The 22303-nt window shown below is 40.2% G+C and overlaps 1 protein-coding gene across 19 annotated transcripts; it reads right to left on the reverse strand.

The window, feature by feature from the left end:
- Positions 1-159: 159 nt before the first annotated feature.
- Positions 160-16211, reverse strand: LOC149768307 (uncharacterized). 19 transcript variants are annotated; one of them, XM_089928969.1, is made up of 7 exons: positions 15204-16211; positions 14916-15091; positions 13115-13303; positions 12523-12667; positions 6397-6495; positions 4135-4269; positions 2449-3946 (listed from the first exon to the last, which is right to left on the reverse strand). In XM_089928969.1, exons 1-4 carry the CDS (start codon positions 15227-15229, stop codon positions 12543-12545), a joined length of 516 nt encoding a protein of 171 aa, XP_089785095.1. In that variant the 5' UTR covers positions 15230-16211; the 3' UTR covers positions 2449-3946; positions 4135-4269; positions 6397-6495; positions 12523-12542. The 19 variants fall into 19 exon arrangements, 3 of the variants coding, with proteins under 3 accessions (XP_089785095.1, XP_089785096.1, XP_089785094.1); XM_089928970.1 differs by having other exon boundaries at positions 4135-12667; positions 14916-15039; XM_089928968.1 differs by having other exon boundaries at positions 4135-12667.
- Between the last annotated feature and the right edge of the window lie 6092 nt (positions 16212-22303).

Here is a 22303-nt window from a genome sequence, read left to right on the forward strand (position 1 = left end):
AGTATGTTGCTTTTCGTCCTGATGAGCACTTCTTCATCGGGTGTGCTGGCTCTGTCGAGATCGTTCAGGGCTTCGTGGAGGAGAATGGTGACTGGATAGATGCCCATGATGCATTTGTAGTTGGGAGTGGTGGCTTGGCTGAGCAGGTTCACTGGTTCAGGCAAGGTCAGTGTCTGCCATATTGTTGTCTGCTGCACGCCCTGAACCAATGCTGTCAAAGCTTTTTACGAGCATATTGAATTGCTCGATATTCATAGGTGTTGCCAGTTGTGATGGTGATGGTGCGTATGCCGGGCTCTATACAGAAACATGAGATGCAGGATCCCATCGCTACGAAGCATTGGATGCTCCTCGACTTCTCCGCGACTTTCTAGTGACGGATTGTTGAAAGATAGGTCAATCTCTCCCTTCCTCAGTGTGGGTTTGCTGCCCTACCTTTAGCACTAATCTGTTGCTACTAGATTCTGGGTTGAGGTCAGACTCCGCTTGCTGTGTGTTGAGGTCGGATGAGACCGAAGTAATCTGAGATCAATTGAAACTAAGATGGAGGGTGGTGTCGACCTGTAAAGAAATCTACTTGTCGGAAGGTTTCTGACGGAAGACCTTCCAATACTTAAGTAAGAGATTTAGAGTACCAATAAAAGAGAGAGTAGAATGTGTTGAGAGGAGTTTCGGAGTGCTTATCTGAGGATCTCTGGGTCATCCTTATATAGGGTAAGATAGATGTTCGTTACTTGATTTGGCGGAACATGCCATAACTGGATGAAAACGATTGATTGTACATTAACGATATGGTAACTACTTCGCGTGATTAGCACACGACAGCAATAGCACCAATTATGTGTTAACTACAATTTTGTGTAACTGTTAATTTTTACTACATCAAGTGGAATAGCACTTCGGTCCATACCAAAGTCATTCACTTCGGCCATAGCCGAAGTCAAAGAAGTTGGTTCAATCTGAGATTAAGATGTCCAATATTCTTTCCATTACTTACCCTCCTACTTCTGAGTAATATAATTTTAGTTCGAGGGATGGAAATTGTATCGTTATCTTGACTGAGGACAAATTATCTAGAAGGAAGTTTTAATGCGCCAATTAATCTTCTCAAAGTGTAACAACTTTGGGGTTGTTTCGAGGTTCTTTATTGTGACAATCTGGATGAGCTGCTCATCCGACCTCAGCGTACTTCAATTCCAACCGACCTCAACGAACAGCAAGCAGAGTGCCGATCCAAAATCTAGCAGCAATAGGAAGGTAATATGATTTCTGTCGTGGAGAAGCTGTGTTTTGAGGCACTTTCTTCCATAGAGCTTGAGATTTTAAGGGGTTTAGATTAAGGAGTTGAGCTATTCCTTCATACGAACAAAGCATCGAATCAAATGTCAGGAAAGCTCATGGGATGCTTCTCAGTCACCGACCGTACTTTTATCCATTACCAGCTTTCTCAGAGTAGAGAGGCAAAACAAGCGGCCGTCATAAGTATAATTCAAGCTATAGAAGCCAGATTAAGTCACAGGCATAGGTCTTTCTCATGCAGGAGAAAAAAATTAGTACAGGATTGGGATAAAAGAAAATACCTAACTACAAGTGACTCGCCTTGGAACGAAATGATTCATCCCAGCATTTTTTTTGTTTTTTTGCCATTGTCAACAGAACCATGTAAGATACCTGATTTATCTCCTTGGAGGAATCCAGGTATAATGCTCTGAAAATAAAATATATTAGACAGAAGTTCTAAGATGACTGCTCAAAATTCAAAACAAAGCACCCACAGAAAAGCACTGTCAACAAAACTACAAATGGCTTACAATTAGAGTGACACCAAATTTTTTTACCTGGATAAAAGGAGGAATAAATAATAAAACAATAGCAAACGAGCAGGGAACAAACACTCCATGTGTAACTAAACTCAAAACGTTTCCCTTTTCTTCTTTCATTAGTCCTTGATGCAAGTTGCCTGACCCTCGACTCTACCATGAACTTTCATTGCTACTCGTGCCTCTTTTTTAGATCAATCAGGAATTTCATTTTTTTGGATTTAATGGACGAAAAGATCCTTCATTCTGCAGCTATGCACAGTTGAAAATACTTATGAATGCTCTAAGTGTAGTTTCAAATATCAAAACCACACCTACAAGTGTGGCTTTACAAAATGAAGTTCAGATCAACGAAGCATTCGCTAATGCAATTTTTTATTGTCCCTGACCTTTCACCTCGCCTGCCTCCTCTCTCTCCCTCTCTCTTCCTCCATTTAACCAGCTGCCACTCTTTCGAAGAGATCAAAGGCTGCCCGAGAACCTAGATGTTTCTTCTTCATATGCGAGAAATCTAATGATGTAAAGGAACCAAGCAGTCTAAATTTAACTTAGAAATGTTATAATAGTGAAAACACTGAATTGTATAATGATTACCTTAAGGAATCATCAGATGAACCATATAAAGCCATTTCACCAGAATAACAATAAATAAACCACAGGTCACAGAAACTGATTCGCAATGTCAAACAATATAGCCCTTGAACAATCAATACATGTCGGTACTATAGCTAGAGCAATTGTGCTAAGGTTCACCATGCTGTACCGAATCGAAAGGTACGGAGCGTACTATACCATACCGATTTGATACCGATAAACGGTATGAAGGGCATATCAATACTTGGTACGCCAAACCAGCCTCATACCATACCGTACCAATATAGTGACAATATGGCATTAGTACGAGGCTCAATACTGAGACAACATATCTTGACCTGCGCAAATATTAGAATCAAATTAAAATTGTTTTCTCCTTAGTACACACCTGAGCAACCACCATAAGGCCTCTGTAATCAAAATAATTGCCATGGTGAGATTATAAATTCCAGGAACATCAGCTTCTTGGCAAGCTCCGGTTCCTTCCAAATCATTATTTCAGAAGCATACGTAGCCTGCTTACAGTAAGCAATCTGTGCCTCAGCAGTAGCAGATGAATTAATACAAACAGTACCTGCAGCATGAGAGCTCTCGGATGTATATGCAACACAGGAGACTATTTTATTCCAATGAACGAATTGAAGGACGACATTACTGAAGAATTTGGTATAGTGACTATTTCCTCACTACGTGCAGCATGTCTGGGAGCTTAAGTTGATACTAAATGTATGACCTTTGGGCATGTGTCCAAGGTCGGCATCCACAGCAAAACTAAAGATATATTATTATGCACATACCTATAAGCATTAGTTAGTAAAAAAATCACATGACTAATAAATATGAGAGAAATATTATATTATTATTATATGTTGAAAAGCAAGTACATTGTACATGCATGAAGACATTAAAAAATTGGAGAATAATAAGACATGGTAAAAATAGAATACCAAAAGCTAAGATGACAGCATGCTGTACTAAACTACATTGAGGCACTATCTTAAATAAAACAGAAAGCAAAACTCGGGCAGTCCTGAGTACTTCAAACATTTTTAGTTGCATATCAGATGTATTACAAGATAAATTATAAGTTAAGCTTACTTTAAAGTGTTACATATTGTCTATTAGAGATTAGAATCTAAGACATGCATACAGAACCATACACAATTCTTCATTATATAAGACCACATGAATAACTTGTTAAAGTTCAAATATTTCATCTAAGAAGGGCATAGAAAACATGGATAGAAAAGAGCAAGAATATGAAATATTAGCTTCTCCGAGAAGAAGTTGGCTCCAAGAATGTAAAATCCTGTAGTTTTCTGATCATTGATTGGTAATAAGCAGTCATCTGATTAAAGGGAGATAGATGAAACATGCATATGCACATCCTTCAGTGTACTCACATGTGGAAACACACTGGATTGGTTGGATTGATAGGAAGTGTACGCCTGCTGATGACTCCAATAGCGCCATTAGTTGCTGCTTCAACAAAATCACATGTTACTTCATAAAGAGCCCAGTCACCCAAGAGCCTGCAAAAATATGCCATGTAAGGGATGCATCTCATTGTCTTAATTGATTTCCACATTATGAATCACTTGAAACATATTTCTCCTTTAAGTACAAAAACTCATTTCTAAAAACAATTTCATCACCAATAGGAACTAAGATTTGAAAAGGGAAAAAAACATAAACAAAGCAAACTGATTGATTTATCCACCTTTCTTGAAGTTTCTTATGAGGTAATTCCCAACAGGACTGTAATTCCTCATTTAAGTCCCTCTGCATACCAATTGGCCTGCTTCCATATGAAGAACTAGCACATCTTCTGCTTTAGCTGCATCCTGTTTATGATCTACGAACATTGAAACCACGCCAATTTGTCAAGCATAGTAACGGTAGAATTAGACAAAAAAATCAATCCAGAAATAAATGGGCAATTAAAACTAAACTACAGAAATAGAACTCACTGAACAATCATATATGTTGAGCCCAATAAGCCAGACAGTCTAAAGTAATAACCATGGAACAAGGAAAAGCAAGGAAAGTATATCGTATAAATGCACAATTATGCACTACTTGGACACAATTAAAAAGAAAAAGTCAATGTAAAGTTTCTCAGATATTATTAGTTCACAGCCTTTTTTGTTTTTAGGTAACTTAAATATTTATATCCTTTTTAATAAGCAAACAACAAACTAGATAATAAGCCAGATCTTATCAATCTAGAGTCTGCTTCATAGGTAACATCTTCAAATAGGTTTCTATTCGTCAATTTTTTTTTTCAAAGTAGTCATGTTGTCCATCTCCATAAATCCACATGATTATGTCTGCACCTTCACTCCAACCATAAAACCTGAACTTGAGATCTTATCCTCATTAAAGATGTTTCTTAGCCACATTGCACATGTACAAAGTCTAAAATACTTTGCTCAATTTAAAATCATTGTTGTGCCTAGCTTGTTTTTGAAAGGGGGTGGCAAGTTTCTTTGGGGAGAGGGGTGCTCATATTTATATCCAAATTGATTTCAGATATAACTGCTAACCAAGAGCTGGGTCAACAGACAGACAATGTCCCAACCTACTATTCAATGCAAAACCAAAGATAACCTTAACTTTTTTCCCATCACAGGTGGCAGTTTTTTGTGACCCATCTAAAAGATCCAGTTGATTCAGGAAGAAAAAGGATTTACTTATCACAATAGCCTTCCATCCTAAACAAGTGGTGGCATTCTTTTCATGTCCTGATAAATCCCGATCATTTACACACACACTTAGTGCTACCTCAAATGTAGGTCCAGATCAATTATAGGCCTGACAGAAAACTGTTATTCAAGATTGTTCCCCAACCAGTGGGGGTGTCAAGGGACTGGATCAAACCTAGGGATGGATATAGCCAGCAGTTTATACCTCAAGCCGGCCTGGTCGGAACAAGCCTCGAGGATACCAGACTCAAGACCAACCCAAACCTGGGTCAGTTTTTGGGGCCAGCTCAGTCTCAAATAAGGGCCTTTCATTTTCAGCAGAGACTTTTAGCCCAACCAGGCCTAAACGAACTTGGGCTTCCTAGGTTTTGAGCCTAATCAGGTTTTAGGGCCTAAAATTTAATCTCTCTCTCTTTTTTTTCTTTTCTTTTCCTGGTCAGGACTTCAGACTGCTTAGACCTACTTGGTGCGTTGACAAAGCTACTAACCCTGAATCAACCTAACTTGGTCATTCTTGCTGACATTAAATGTCAGGTACTTTACGTTTTGCCAATGGTAGTTCACAGATTAACCATGATTAGAGCTAGGCTCCTTATTTATATAATACATTCATATGAGCTTAAGGATGTAAATACCAAAAAGAAATTGGGCATATCCCACAACCCAATGATTCTTAAAACATGGTGGTATGGAAAAGAAAGAAGTAATGTCTATCCTTAGTAAGGACTGGGAAGAGTTAGAATCCAAGCATGACCATTATTCTTCATTGTTTGGTACGTAACCTCCTAAAATCTTTCATGAAGCTTTAAATGCTTGGTGACTGAACATGAGAAAGCTCCTCATAGACCAACTATATCTGTAGTAACATATGAAGAAAGACACTTAGCGTTGTTTATCAACATGCTTATGATAAATCAAAAGGACATGCTCATATTGCTGAAAAGGTTGAGGATGAAAATAAGATCCTATTTTGTTTCTGCTGCCACCTTCATCTAAAATCTTTTCACTATGATCCCATATGATAAGAATATTACAAGGAAAATGTCAATGCGACAAACCAGCCCGAGGAGAAATTAGACGTTGGGTCAAGGCTAGATTGACATGTTTGCAGCAAGGTGGATGATTTTCAAAAAAATGAGAAGGGTGGAATATACTCAAATCCAAATAAAAAAGGCCATTCAGCACAATTTACAAGTACTGCTATGAGCAAGAGAACATAAACTAAGAGAAAAAGAGAGGAAATAATTATATATTTATTCAACTTTAAAACCACATACCTATTAAAAAGAAAAATAGTGACAGGTTGAGTGCAATGTTCGTATTTTTATATTCATTGATGGTGATCCAGACCTCAGAGACTCTGGCACTAGCTTGCTCTGATTTTGTGAGGAATTGAAGAATAGTAAATTTAAGCTTCTTAATAAAAATAAGGCTTGTGAGACAGTATGCTGTGAACTGCAAAGTAATGTCAAGTGAAATTATCCATGAAATATCATTTTATGGCATTACTTTTACCATTAAGCTGATACATCCCAGTAATGCTAAGATGTTGGATGCTAATAGAATAGAAAATAATTAAAGAACAAAAGCATTGAATCAGAAGGTAATTTAAAACTAGAGATAAAGAAAGTTGCACTAACCATGAGAAAATTAAATTCTAATTAGAAGGTATGCACCCAAGCATGCAAAGTAAACAGCATTCTAACAGGAGTCTGACAGCCTATGTACAATGTCCTTTTATCTACCTTGAATTGGATAAACCCCTGGCCATGAGTATGGCTGCAGAAGAGGTTGGATATTTTCAGAAGGATGGGTAAGCTTTCCTTTACAAGATCTCACGAAAACTTCCAAAAGTTCATGTGTTATATGAAGCAACTAAATAATTAAGCAACACCAGACCCTTGCAACAATTAACATGTCCATAAAGTTGTGCTACCTGTTATAAATTTGGAGGTAATCTTTTGCAGTAGTGTTGAAATCACCGCTTCTCCCAAAAGCTTAAACTGATAGGATGAGGTTAAAAAAAAACTCCATTTCTCTTTGTTTGTTATCTTTCTGATTTGATGTACAAGCCTTCTAATTTATAGAAGGAGTGATGTAACAAACTCTATGTGATGTGGCTAGAATTAGAAGATATTTCAACAGAATTCAGATTACTCAAGTAACAGCCCAGAGTCCTAGGATTTCGTCTTCTCAGCTGAAGACTTGGTCTCCTCTTGTTCTGGAGAGTCAATCTCCTTTGTGTGGACTGATTCAACATGCCCCCGCAATCGAGTGGGCAGCTCATGTACACGAAGATTGCTCCGAAGATGAGCGAACCGTTTGCCTGCTAACGGCTTTGTTAAGAGATCAGCTAACTGATCTTTGGATGAGATGAGACAGACCTTCAACTGTTTTCTGAGAACCTGATCGCGAACATGATGGAAGCTTATTTCAATATGCTTTGTTCACGCGTGAAACACCGGATTAGAGGAGAGGCAAGTGGCCCTGATGTTATCACACCAGAGGATCGCTGGTTGAGCTAAAGGCATGTGCAAATCGGTTAAAAGAGCTTGCAACCATTGAAGTTCAGCAGTAGACATGGTTTTGTATTCAGCTTCGGTGCTGCTTCTTGCAAGTGTATTTTGCTGCTTACAGCTCCAACTAATGAGGTTTTTGCCATAGAAAATGCAATAAGCACTGACAGAGCGGCGATCATCCTTATCGCCGGCTCAATCCGCATCTGAAAAACTTTGGAGATCATGTGAGGAATGAGCTGTGATATGTAAACCATGAGAAACTGAACTCTTGAGATAACGCAGAATGCGTTTTACAGCTTGCCAGTGGGGCTCCTTGGCTAAGTGCATGAACTTGCCGACCCGATGAACGACATAGGCTATATCTGGCCGTGTGAAAGATAAGTATTGTAATGCTCCGACGGTGCTGCGATAAAGCAGAGGGTCTTCAAAAGCTGCGCCTTCATATGCTGAAAGATCACTCAATGTTGCCATCGGGGTGAGGCAGGGCTTGGCTTGATCAAGGCCAATTTTCTTCAATAGGTCAACAATATATTTCCGCTGAGTTATAAAGAGGCCGTGAGGGGCAGCCAATGCTTCAACTCCAAGAAAATAGTTTAGTTTGCCGAGATCTTTGATGGGAAAATGCATACTTCAATGCTTCAGAATGCGATCAATGAACACATTATCTGATCCAGTGAGAAGAATGTTGTCTACGTAAATTAGAAAGTAGACGATAACTTGACTATTGTGTAGGACATACAGAGAGTTGTCAGCCTGTGAAGCTTGGAAACTAAGTGAAAGAAGCTGATCAGTAAGCTTAGAGAACCAAGCTCGAGGCGCCTTAGCGAAGACCACATAAACTTTTGTGAAGGCGAAGATATGGTTCGGATAGTCAGGATGAACAAAACTTTGTGGTTGGCACATAAAAACTACTTCTTCAAGAACACCGTGGAGGAACGCGTCCTGAATGTTAATTTGACGCAGTGGCCAATTCCTTCGGATTGATATAGATAGCACCAAATGTACTGTGGCAGGTTTTATTACTGGATAGAAAGTCTCATTGAAGTCAAGCCCTCTCTGCTGGTGGTAGCCTTTGGCCACCAATCTGGCCTCGAATCATTCAAGACGACCATCAGCATAGCGTTCGATCCGAAAGACCCATTTATTGCCAACTAAATTGATGTTGTCGTGGGGTGGAACCAATGTCCAAGTTCCATTTCGAAGCAGAGCATCAAATTCTTTGTTCATGTCTTCTCGCCATTGTGGACTTTTCATAGCTTCTGTGTAGCTCGAAGGTTCTACAAGAGAAGAATCTGAGGTAGCAACCAAAGCCTTTGGTAAGGGGTACTGTACCATACCAGCAAAGGGAGTTTTGGGCCAAAGAGAGTTTGTTTTAGATCTTGTAACCATCTGATGTCGAGGTGGGGCTATAATAGGCACACTAGAAGGTGGAGGAGGGTTGTCCACCATTGGATCAATGGAAATATCAGCATCCCTTGTAGGAACTGGCGTATCATTAGACGTTTGGGCATTGAGATGAGTACAAGGATCAAAGAGAGCAGGTGGTGGCGATTCAGGCGCAGCATGAGGAATAGTACCTGCAAGGTTTGTAGCTGAAATAGGAAAAATAGAGAAAGGTTGGATACTTGTGGGTAAGGTGACAGTGGGTGTGAGTGATGAGGGAGTGTCATTGGCTTTAGACTTGTAAGGGAATAAGGTCTCGTTGAAGACAACATGCCTAGAGATAAATACTTTCCTAGTTGTGACGTCAAGACACTTGTATCCCTGATGGCAAAGGCTGTAGCCAAGAAAAATGCATGTTTTTGATCTAAAATCAATTTTGTGTTTCTTGAATGATCTAAGATTTGGCCAACATGCACACCCAAACACACGTAAAAATATATAATCAGGCTTCCTATGATAAACCATTTCAAAAGGGGATTTACATTGAAGAATTTTTGTAGAAAGTCGATTTATGATATGAGCAGCAGTAAGAAAAGCGTCTTCCTAATAATTTTGAGAAAGGTGAGAATGTGCCAATAGGGCGAGGCCCATTTCGACAACCTGACGGTGACGCCTTTCAACTGAACCTATTTATTCATGGGTGTGAGGATAGGCAATACGATGTTGTATTCCTGTATTTTTGAAGTACGTATTTAAGCGTCTATACTCACCACCCCAATCAGTTTGAATTGATTTAATTGTAGTGTTGAAGTGGCGCTCAACATACTGCTGGAATTGCAAAAAGACAGATTCAACATCAGACTTGAGTTTGACAGAAAATAGCTAGATAAATTTAGTATGATCATCAACGAAACTTACATAATATCTGAACCCATAAGTAGACAGACGTTGGTCCCCAGACATCAGAGAAAAGTAAATCAAAAGGTTTTGGGGACGTTAAAGGAGAAACATGGAAAAGTAAGTTATGGCTTTTAGCCATTTGACATTCAGAACACACTATTGGTCTTTTATTATCAACAACTGAAACTTTATTTGCAGCTAGAACACGTTGCACAACTGGAAATGCAGCATGACCTAAACGGCGATGCCAATCCGAAACAAAAAGCTTGATACCAACGAAAGCTGAAGCTAATTTTTGCAAGGGTTGAGAAAGCAATATAGGCCGTCATTGAGATAACCTTTATGCAGGATGCTCCCCAGGTAGTCCTTAATCACAAAAAAGAAATCGTGAAATCCAAAATAAACATGGTTGTCTTGAGCAAATTTATGTACGGAAAGGAGTTTTTTTTTTATTTCAGGGACAACAAGAACCTGATTAAGAATAAAGGAACGTGAAGGGGTTATAAGTTTGGTACTACCACAGTGAGAAATATTCAAACCTGCACCGTTGCCCACTTGGATTTGGTCTGATCCATTGTACTCATCAGCACACAGATTGAGTTGATTGAAGTCGGAGGTCATATGATGCATTGATCCTGTGTCGGGGTGCCAATTGGCATCTGTTTTCTGCTGGTTGGAAGCAACCATTGCTTGGGCATTTTGGTTGGTGGGCTGAAGGTAGGTAATATCAAAACGGTGATAGCACCTGTGCACCGTATGACCAGGCTTTTCACAGAGTTGCACCACAGGGTATTGCCATTGTTACCATGAATAGAATTGGAATTGTTACCTCAACCATAATTACCACTGCGGCCATTGTTGTAAGAGTTGCGCCCCCTGCCTCTGAAATTGGTAGAATGTCCGTGGCCACGTCCACGGAAGGTGACATCTTGGCAAGCAGAGAGGGTGGCTACCAGGGAGTCATATTCTTGGCCAAGTCCTGCAAGAACATAGGTGAGGATGTCATCATTGTGTATGGCTTGTCCTGCGATAGCTAACTCATCAGTTAGCCTCTTGATGCCCATGAAATACTCCATGGCAGATTGACTGCCTTTGCATGCAGTTGCGAGTTGGGATCAAATCTGTACAACTCGTGCACGAGACTGAGCAGCAAAACACTGCTCTAGTGCAAACCAGATTTCACGAGAGGAGGTGCAGTGGAAGACATGTGCAAGAACTTCATCTATCAAAGAAGAGTTAATGGCACTCAAGATGAGATTATCCTGTCTATCCCAAATTGCATAGTCAGGATTGGGAAGTTTGATAGTGGGGTCATCAGAGGATGAGATTTCCATGGGGGGCATTTTTAGGGTGCCATCAATATAGCCAAAAACATTTTGGCCCTTGAGGTAGGGAAGCATTTGTGCTTTCCAAATTGGTTAATTTGTACGGGTAAGTTAGGTGATGTGGACTGTGGAATTGGGGTTGAACAGAGGTAGCTGGGAGGTCATGGTTTCAGATGAGGTAGAGGAGACTAGAGAAGACATTTTGGGACGTATGTCTGAGAGGGGCTCTGATACCGTATGGAAATTTAAATAGAGGTTACAAAAAAACTCTATTTCTCTTTTTTTGTTATCGTTTTGATTTGATGTACAAGCCTTCTAATTTATAGGAGTGATGTAACAAACTCTACGTGATATGTGACTAGATTTACAAGATATTTCAACAGAATTCAGATTACTCAAGTAACAGCCCAGAGTCCTAGGATTTCGTCTTCTCAGCTGAAGACTTGGTCTCCTCTTGTTCTGGAGAGTCAATCTCCTTTGTGTGGACTGATTCAACAACCAACAAGTGTTCTCGCCTCATTAGCAGGCTTTGCCGGTTTCAGATCTAGTACATTTCCGGTGCTCAAGTTCACATAAAAACCTTTTGTGTCCCGGTGATGTAGAAGGCATTTCCTTCTAAGGTTACCACATCCATAAGATCAAATCTCCAAGTAGCCTGAAGAAAGCCCAACAACTGGTAAGTTGTGCACTTCCCCATCCATCAAAAAAGAAAAAAGAAAGAAAAAGGAGACGAGCACCATGCAGATTGGTTGAAGGATCTCCAAGTACAGATCAGGTATAGAATAATGTCCTGTGATTTCACTCAGAGGTGCCAGGTTTAAGGCATCATAAAGGTAGCAAACAGCAAGACCTTTTCTTCACACCCCCTCCCTCCGCTTTTCTCTTGTTAACACCAATTACATAACGAAGTAGGTTATAAAAGAGGGCAACAGGCAAAAATATCAATTACATAAATTCTATGAGAAAATTTCAGTCTTCAACAAATTAGAATGCCAAAAAAGGCTAAAGTAGATTTTGCAAAACAACACATTACTGTAATCATTTCTATGGCTAAGTTCCACAAAATTGTAATGTCAAAAAGGCTTCCAGTTGTTTCAAGAGTCTCAAGACACAGAAATTATAAGTCCTTTATATGATGGGTAAGTTCTAAATGTATACAGGGGTATCAAAATAGCAGACCTCTGAAATCCAGTATATAGAGCAGAAATCTGCATGCTTATCTACTCACAGTGAAATCCAATTAAAGGCAAGAAAAAAAGGGAGAAGAGCAACGTACCTACCATAGCTGGGAGGAGGCTAAAAGAAAAAAACGTAATGCTTTCCACACATTAGATCTCTTGAGGTGATGAAGTCACCATATTGCAGACGGAACCAGTAATATCTTCCATGAAGCCCAAGCTGTTCTTCTATTTTCACCATTTCTGCTTTCCAAATGAAATCATGAGAGAGAACCACACCCATTTGCAATCATGCATACAAAACACATAATATATACATAGATTGCAATAAGCAAGAACGAAAGAAACAACATTGCATGCATTGATCTTTCGGTTCAGAAGAATTAAGAATTGTAAAGAAAAGCTTCACATGCATTTTTTTTTTCTTTTTTGTTGGGGTGGGTGGGATATACAAAAACATATAAGGACCTGTAGTTTCATGTTCTGTAGACTCATGCTGCAAGGCTAGTGATGTTGATAATGATAGATGATGATTGGAAAGAGATAGCAAATCTCGGGCTCAACAGATATGAGACTTATGGATCTGTCACCATGGTGCTGGAGTGTGGATTGAACATAATTATTACTGCATAGTACATATAGGACTAAAGAAAATCAAGGGAGTAAGATAAAGGGAGACGGTTGAACTACCAGGAACCATATATTGAGGAGAAATCGCCAATAGTAATTCTGCAAATTCAGAAATTTCCCTATGATCATCTATGCAATGAATTGAACCATCTTTAGCATGCAGAATCAAATCATAGCAGGTAGAAAAACAAGTCTCAGAAGCCTCAAGAAGGAACTGTTCAACACCATCATGGAGTCTCCTGCACTTAGCTGTATATCAAGACCAAAGTCAATGTTTTGACAAATCAGAGCAGTTATTCAGAAAAGAAAATAGTTTTCTAATGACATGGAACTCAAAACAGTGTTGTCCAAAGCTACACAGGCAGAAACAACATGGGAGGACAATAAAAACAGTATTAGGCAATTCCTTTGTCCACCAACATTCCCTAACTCCTAAATAGCGAGTTACTTCATAGCCAAGTGACAGGAAGTGCCGTAAATAAACACTTCATAGCCAAGTATATGGTGATCAAGTTCTCTACCACAAATTTCTATGCTCTGAGCAGAATGTGTACATTAAATGCCAGCTTTGGAAGTTCATTTAATGGAAACCATAGGCATGCCCTTTTTCGAAAGATCACATCGAGATTCATGTTATGTAAAATGGAAAAACGAAGCTCCTAATACCATCGACAAGGTTTTAAAAACCACTGGAACGGGACAGTATAAGCAGTATCACATCATCCCTAGAAAACTGGCACTGATACATGGTGTGTCAGTAATGGAAACAGTCCAATGTCATGCGTCGGTATACCTGGTACCATACTGGTTTTTCAGAAAATCAGTATTGCCCTCCATTACCGGTTCTTAAAACCTTGACCATCAGTATTTTCAGTATAGGTATAGATATTCGAGCATGTGTACATTCTAAGATTCCAACAAAGTTTGCTGATATCAGTATAACTACATTATTGATAATAACATTCCTTAAAGAAGACACTTGCATTTCCTTATATTGCCCTAAAAGTGCCCGTTCAATTTGTTTTCCTATGTTAATTGCCTGCTAATCACAAAAAAAAAATTAATAAGAGAGAAACCACAGCAGTAACATTATATATGAAATCAAATGACCTGCAATTATATCGCCTCCATATTGTGCCTTGACACATACAGGATAAAGATGAAGCTCACCTGTCCTCCAACAGAATTGCAATGAATTTTAAATTCCTAGATTTGATCTCTATAACTATAAGATTTTCTATAAAGCAGCTCCGCATAAGAATCTGTTCTAAAGCTGAAAGATGGAAGAGAAGGTAACTTATGCAATAACAAAGATTGTTTTCATTAATCGGGATTTCTAAGTCAAGTCTTATGGTGCATGAAGGAAAATAGGTCTGGCAGTAATTCACACAGCATTTGACACAGAACCATTCGATGTATCAATCTGTGACAGCAACTATAGGTTTTCATGAATATATACCATCATCCAATTCAACTGAATTTAAGCGTGCATTTGTGTGCAGGGAATATAACCCATTGTAGTTAGAATGCATATGACGCCTTTTGAGTTCAACTATCTAAAAATGGAAATCATAGACAGGCCCATGTATACAATTAAACCTAAGAGTAAAACTTTCTTTCGATGTGCAAGAAGGAGAATGGTTTCTAGTTTCTAGAACCTGGAAGTTGCAACCCTACAATGGGCCATAACCAAAAGAACAATTACCTTAACACTAAAGGGGGAAAGATGTAAACAATTCTCTAGCGACAGAACATGAAATGCCTACCAGATTTTTCACCCGAAGATTGGAGGGATGTCTTTTCTGTAGCATCTGCAGTCTCTGCCTCGTTATCAACTATCTGTTAACTGTAATAGCCATACCTTCGGAGTCTCCAACTCCATTGGCGCCTCCAGTAACGGAATCCAGGACACCAGCACTACCAAGAGGCCTTTTATCTGTGGTTCTGAAGAATCGAAGAGTTGAAATCAATGGTTCTTCGTCCCCCTGTTCATTTTTTCTAGCCATTTTGAACCTTAAACTTTGTGCAGAAACCAATCTATATTCAGCAGAAAGTAAATGAAATAAAATTCCATCCACATGATTCGACCAGAAATCTTGTTAAGATTCCTCCTCTATCTAGCTCCGAAAAAAAAGGGGTTCTCTGTTACCTGAGATATTGCCACACGCGCAGCATTATCTTTCGAGTTGACGAACCCAAGGATCATCTAAAAGATAAACGTAAGAAATAAAACAAATTGGCTCAAAGTACCAAAAACAACGGAACAAACACCATCACTATGAGGCTGGTTACTTTTCTTGGAAAAAAAAAATAAAAATAAAATTCATTATTAAAAACAAGAAGGTAATAATATGTCTAAAACATCTCTTTATCAGTCCTACAAAATTTTCCAAAGCATAAGTGACAGTAAAATATTTACTGCCGATTCTTTTTGAAGCCAAGAACCGGGTTTTCAACTCGAAATCACCTTAGGAAAATGATCAAATGAACGTCAGTGGAAGAATAGCATCAAAATTACGAAGCAGCAATATCCCATTACTTCAAGAACAAATATTCTCGTAAAACCAGTTCATCTTTTTTTTAAATTAGCATCTGGAAAAAAGGGAAATCAAGATAAGGCAGTCTTCTCTTCTCCATACATCAAGAATCGGGATAAGTGGACGCAAAGAGATCGTCAAACCACATTCGCGTAGAAGACCAACAATTTAAAGAACACGAGCAAACTTTGAAGAAAACAAGAAAAATTTAAAGAAACCAAGAAATTTTAGTTAAGAACACGCTCCTCCATCGATCCCAAGAAGCAGCATTAGAAGCTAAGTGATGCCAAGGAGTAGGGTCAAAAATAGCAGAGATGGAAGAGAACCTGAGAGAGAGAGAGAGAGAGAGAGAGAGAGAGAGAGAGAGAGAGGATGGATGTTGAGGAGGAGGAGGAGAGGCGGCGCTTGGTGGGGATGATCGGAGGACCCCGCCTCGTGGAGATAAAGATCAAGAAGCGGCCTCTTCCTAATGCCCAAGAATTATATAGGAGAACAAACATGTTTTTAATTATTCTTAACATGTCTTTATAATATTCTAACGCTGAACTATTTAATTACAATTATTATTATATTTTCTTTGTGTAAAAGTTTCCCCACCGGACAGCCGCAACGGTAGGGAGAGAGGTGGACCGACACGGGTTGTTTTCTAGCCTGGGGCTGCGTGTTTTTTTTTTTTTTTTTTGGTACACGGGCACCTTACCCTACTTCAGTGTAGGACATGCAAACAGGATCAAAAACTAGAACCTGACTCAAAAGCGAGGGAGGCCCCTCCCGATGTAGCCAAAATATCTCTCCAGAGTGCTGCGCAACGTAATATACAACCCAGTCTGCAGCCATATTCGCTTTCCGGTACACGTGCACTACTTGAAAGGCGCTGCAATCTCTCAGCATCAATCTGATGTCGCATAGCAGGAGACTGTCATCTCCCTTCATCCCTCCTCCTGTATCCAATCGATTACTGTGGCTGAGTCACCCTCCAAGATAATGTGCTCGGCTCCTAACCTCCGTCTCGCATAAAAGACCCCCTCCCATGTAGAGCTGTTAACGAGCCGAGCCGAGCCCGAGCCTTCGCAGGCTCGGCTTGGCTCATTTCACAAATTCCTCGATTCGATGCCGAGCCCTGTATTGGGCTCGGGCTCAGGCGGCACAGCCTGGCTCAGGCTCGGGCTCGTAAAGCTCGTTTGCCTGAGCCTGAGCCCGAGCGGCGAGCCCGAGCCCGAGCGGCGAGCCCAAGCCCGCCCCGTCCCCATCCCCATCCCCGTCCCCGTCCCCGTCCCGTCTCTGTCGAAGAGAAGAACGAGCAACCGAGCTCAGTTCCGACGGTTCGTCGATGGAGAGAAGAATGAAGGAAAGAAAGAAAGAAAAGAAAAAGAAGAGAAGATAGAAGGAACAAAAGAAAGAAAAAAGAAATAAAAAAGAGAGAAGAATGGACTCACCTCGTCGCGTAAGACGGCCGTCGGCTTCGACCGCGAGCACCGCTGGCACGGGCATCAGCCGCAGGCACAGCCGAGGACGCCACGGGCGCCGCGGGCGCCGTCGGCCGTGGCCCGACTCTCCCGTGCGAGGTACTCCCCTCCTCTGTTACAGTCTCGCCCGTGGAGGAGTCGGCAAAGAGAGAAAAAGGGAGGGGGAGAAACGGAGAAGAAAGAGGGGGAGGGGCCTCGGCAGAGGAGGAAGGTGAGAGGGGAGGGGAGAGACACCCAGTGCGCCGGTGCGGGAAGCTTCTGGAGAAATCGAGAAGATACTAGAAAGGAGAAGAAAACAAAAAGAAAGAGGAGGTGGTGGGAAGGGTTAACGGATTGGGTTTGGGTTAACAGGCTGAGTCCGAACCCGAACCAATCCAATTCGATTTAAAGAAATTAAATGGATTAGGGTTAGCTCGGGTTGGGTCTGATTTAAATCCAACTAAGTTCAATCAGATTGGGATTTAAATTGATTAAGCCAAATAAAATTTAATTAGGTTGAGTCCAAATTTAATTGGAACCCAATTAAATTGTTAATTGGACTGAGCCCTCTTTTGGGTTCGTTTGGGCTTGCGAGCTGCTCGGGCTCGGGCTCGGATTTAAACAGGCCTCATTTTGGGCTCGGGCTCGTTTGACTAACAAGTCGAGCTCAAGCCGGGCTACCAAGGCGGGCCCGAGCCAAGCTCGAGCAACTCGGCCCGTTGACAGCCCTACTCCCATGCCGCCCTTAGCTCCATCCCTGTAGCTGAAAGCCTATCAATCTGTCGCCCACCAGCAGCAATCAGCTGTGAGTCGTGGCATCTGATCAGCAATCAACAATCAACTGGGGCTGGGGTTCAACGTATCGTTTTGCCGAAGGAACAGCTTGGATTGGGAGCCTATTATTTTTTGCGATTTATTTGATTCCCCCTTCTCCCGCCATTATATATATATATATATTACTAAAATTCATTTAAAAAAATTAATATTTAGATATATGATGCATGAAAAATAATTTTTACATATTTAATTGATGATACGAAAGTCTTTAAAGACTTTTATTTTTTTAAAAAAAAAGTTATATAAAATATATATTATATTTTTTTAAAAAATTATTATATTTTACATAAAAGGTTAAAAGTATTTTTGGCAAAAAAAAATCCCTCAATCAACACGAATACAATAAGAAACTAAGAAAGGGCCAGTTTATTAATTTCAATCAAAATGGTACATGAAGGGAGGTTTGGACCTTGGTCTGACCTCTAGATTCTAGAATACAATAAGAAAGGGCCAGCTACAGTGACGGGCCGTGCCTGGCACGGCCCCTTTGATAGGGCCGTGCTGGGCTAGCGAATCCTGGCCAGCGGGCCGTGCCAGGCACGGCCCGCTTCGGGCCTGGGCCGGCACGGCCCGGTCTAGGCACGCGGGCCAAGCACGGCACGGCCCGCGTGCCAGCACGGCACGGCCCATAAGGGCCTGGGCCGGGCTGGCACGCGGGCCTGGCACGGTCCGGGCCTGGGCCCGGCTCGGCCCGATAAAATTTTTTTAATACATTAATAAATTATGAACACTAAGAAATCTTGATTTATGAATATAAAGCCACCTTAATGGTGGGGGGTTTGGCATAGACCCCTACCAGTTTATTAATTTCAATCAAAATGGTACATGAAGGGAGGTTTGGACCTTGGTCTGACCTCTAGATTCTAGAATACAATAAGAAACTAAGAAAGGGCCGAGGTTTGGACCTTGGTCTGACCTCCAGAATACAATAAAAATGTACAATTATAAAAAATTAAGAAATCTTACTAATCATCAGTGATTCAGTGAATCAGTATTCACTCTTCAGTCTTCAGTCTTCAGTCTTCAGTCTTCAGTAGTGTTTGTATCATCATCATCAGAGGATGTTGTATTATGTCCACCTTTATCTTGAAGTCTTGCCTCAGCATCCAGCCAATCCTTGAAGCAGAGAAGCATCTCCACCGTTTCTCCCGTCATCCTACTTCTCTTTTCGTCAAGAACACGCCGACCTGCACTAAAAGCGGATTCCGATGCTACCGTGGACATCGGCACAGCTAAAATATCGCGTGCAATTGCAGACATAACAGGATATTGATTTCTAACACTCTTCCACCAAGATAATACATCTAGATTCTCTATTTGATTTTCATCATATGCAGACTGAAGATCATTTCGTAAATAAAATTCTAGTTCACTACTTAAAGATGAAGAAGATGAAGAGGAACTTGAAGCATGTGTGTGTCTTCTCTGTGCAATGAATGAAAAAATAGATGACGAACGAGAACTACTAGAAGGAGGAATAGAGGTTTGTATTTGTGTTCTAGATCCACGAATTTTTTCATCATATATAGCATAAATATCATAAAGAAGTTGTCTTACCTCATCTTTAGCAGATTCAGCATCTTGATTCATATTTTCAGCGTATGCATCAAGTAAAATTAGCACGCCATTTAATTTAACTCTAGGATCAAATACAGCAGCTAAGTTATGCATAGGACATATCCTGTCCCAATACTCATTCCATTTAGATTCCATTAGGTGAATAATAGGCATTAAAACATCATCATATCTATGTTCTGCAAATTTTTGACTAATTATATATGCTTGTTGTAAAAATGAACATGAAGTAGGGTAATAAATACCAGAAAGAACATTGGTAGCATTATAAAAACTAAGCAAAAAATCTTCCAAAATTTTTCCTTTATTCCAATCAGTTTCAGTCAATGTAAATCCTAATCCACGATCATTAATATATGCACTTAATAAATTTTTATATGGGTATGCATCATGTATCATGCTATATGTGGAGTTCCAACGAGTAATTACATCAAGTTTAAATTTTTTAAAACGTTTACCATGATTTATGCATAATTCCTTAAATTCTTGAAGTCTTGATCTAGAAGCATGAATAAAAGAAACTGCATTTCTAATTTTTGAAATCACATCTTGAATCATGCCCATGCCAGCTTGAACAGAAAGATTTAAGATATGACATGCACATCTAATATGCAGTAAATTTCCATCTAATATGGGATGCAATGAGTCTCTTAATAATACAACAGCAGAATTATTATTAGATGCATTATCAAAAGTAATAGACATAATTTTATCATTAATATTATATGAACATGCAGTTTGATAAATTATATTTGAAATTTGTTGCCCAGAATGTGGAAAATCAAAAGCACGAAAAGCAAGAATACGTTTATTTAATTGCCAATCATTATCAATATAATGAGCAGTAATGGCAATAAAAGAATTACTACCTACAGATGCTGACCAAATATCAGAAGTTAATGAAATTTTTACATTTAAAGTAGAAAGTGTTTCAATTAAATTTTGTTTCATTGCTAAAAAATTGGTCATAGCTACTCTTCTAAATGTACGCCTACTAGTTCTTTTGTAAGCAGGTTGTAGGTTTAATTGAACATATTCTTCAAAATTAAAAGATTCACATAAACTAAAAGGTAATTCATCCTTAACTATCCATTTTACAAGTGCTTTTCTTTGATTTTCATGATTATATGCAAAATTACCTACAAGTAATCCCCCTTGTATATTAAGGCTACTTTGAGTTTGAGCATGAGAATCATGCATCCTATGACTCTCTTGATGTCTTTTTAAATGCCCTGTTCCCCCACTACTACTACAACTATAAAGTTTGGCACATTTTTTACATTTAGCTTTCCAGACTCCCTCAACCATAACTCTATCAAATTCATTCCATACAGTACTAGTCCTCTTACGAGAAGAGGTTTGACCTTCACTCGGTTCACCAGTTCTAGAGGAACTAGGAACAGGGGGTTGGGGATTAGTTTCTTCCTCCTCAGAAACAGGAATGCCAAACTGACTTTCCTCAAAAGATGACATATCTATGATTAATTCAAAAAATAAAAACTAACCGCAAGGAGGAATTGAGTAGAGGGTCGGAGGGCAGAGGCAGCGCCGAGATTCCGAGCTTCCTCTTGTGCTCTCAACAGAAGCGACCTTCTCTTCTCAACAGGAACCTCCTCTTGTGTAGCACTTGAACAAACTAAAAATTAAATTGCTAGAAGAGCACTTTAGAAGAGAGAAATAATAGCAGTAGAGAAGGAGAGAATGAGAGGTTTGGTGTGGTGAGAATGAGGGAGGAATGGGCTATTTATAGAAGCCCAAAAATTTTTTTTCCCAAAATACCCCTCAATTCAGCCGTTATAGGACTGTTGGGAGGGGCAAAACCGTCTTTTTCCCGAAAATAGCCGTTGGAAACGGCTATTTTCTTCCCCCCTCTCCAGACGGGCCGTGCCAGGCACGGCCCGTCTGGAGCCGTTACGGGCCGTGCCAGGCACGGCCCGTTTAGAGACGTTGCGGGCCGTGCCTGGCACGGCCCGTTACCGCCCGTTACGGGCCGTGCCTGGCACGGCCCGTGCCGTGCCGTGCCCGGCCCGGCCCACCAATAGAGGGGCCGGGGGCCGGGCCGGGCTTGCCTTCCGTGCCTCACGGGCCGTGCCAGGCACGGCCCGCTTCATAAGCGGGCCGTGCCAGGCACAGCCCGTTTAGAGTTTTGGCCCGGGAGGCCTGGGCCGGGCCGGCCCGGCACGGCCCGTTGCCCAACTCTAGGAATGCCGACGTAAAATTAGCTATTTGCTTTATAAACGTTTTATTCCGTGCAGCGTTGCATGTAACACAATTATTATGGCCAAAAAAGGAAAAAAAAACTAATTTCTAAAATTTTTTTTTTTGATATATCGACTATTTACACTGGTCTCGCACGAGCACAGCCAGCGACATCACTATTAAGAACACTATATAAACCAGAAGAAATAGAGGACCGTTGGGTCCAAAAAAAATCTTCAGAAAAAAGTTCTACCATTCTACCTTCGGGGTCTACCCATTATCGTTCTTCAAAGTCCATGTGTCAATCACCACCGATTTCTAGATCACTCGTCTAATTGGAAGTGATGCGTCATGTCCCAAGGTAACCAATCTCTTAAATTCCAGGCAATCCTTACCTTAAACTGCTAATAGTTTTTTCCATTCACCGAGCACAAAAAACAGAATAGCAGAAACAAAAAGAAAGAAAAAGAGAAGTTAACGTTCAAATATTTCAAAAATTTAAATTTATTATAAACGGGCGAACAATTTTGAGATCAAAGGCATATCCCGCAGCTCAACACTCGCTATAACTGTTAGTTTAGCATGATGAGAACATGAGAAGAAATGCATAATGCTTGGAAATGCTCACAGTTTTTACCTACGAAGGAAGAAAACAA

Source organism: Phoenix dactylifera, chromosome 2, assembly GCF_051530095.1.
Source record: "Phoenix dactylifera cultivar Ajwa chromosome 2, Ajwa_hap1_PhDact_Kaust_v1.1, whole genome shotgun sequence".
In the NCBI taxonomy this organism is placed as follows: domain Eukaryota; kingdom Viridiplantae; phylum Streptophyta; class Magnoliopsida; order Arecales; family Arecaceae; genus Phoenix; species Phoenix dactylifera.

Coding starts and splice junctions, on each gene's coding strand:
- LOC149768307 (XM_089928969.1), bottom strand. CDS start 15,229: ATGCTGCGCGTGTGGCAATATCTCAG. Junction 15,092..15,203: donor CGCGTGTGGCAATATCTCAG/GTAACAGAGAAC, acceptor TGCTGAATATAG/ATTGGTTTCTGCACAAAGTT. Junction 13,304..14,915: donor TGGAGTTGGAGACTCCGAAG/GTATGGCTATTA, acceptor CTTGATATACAG/CTAAGTGCAGGAGACTCCAT.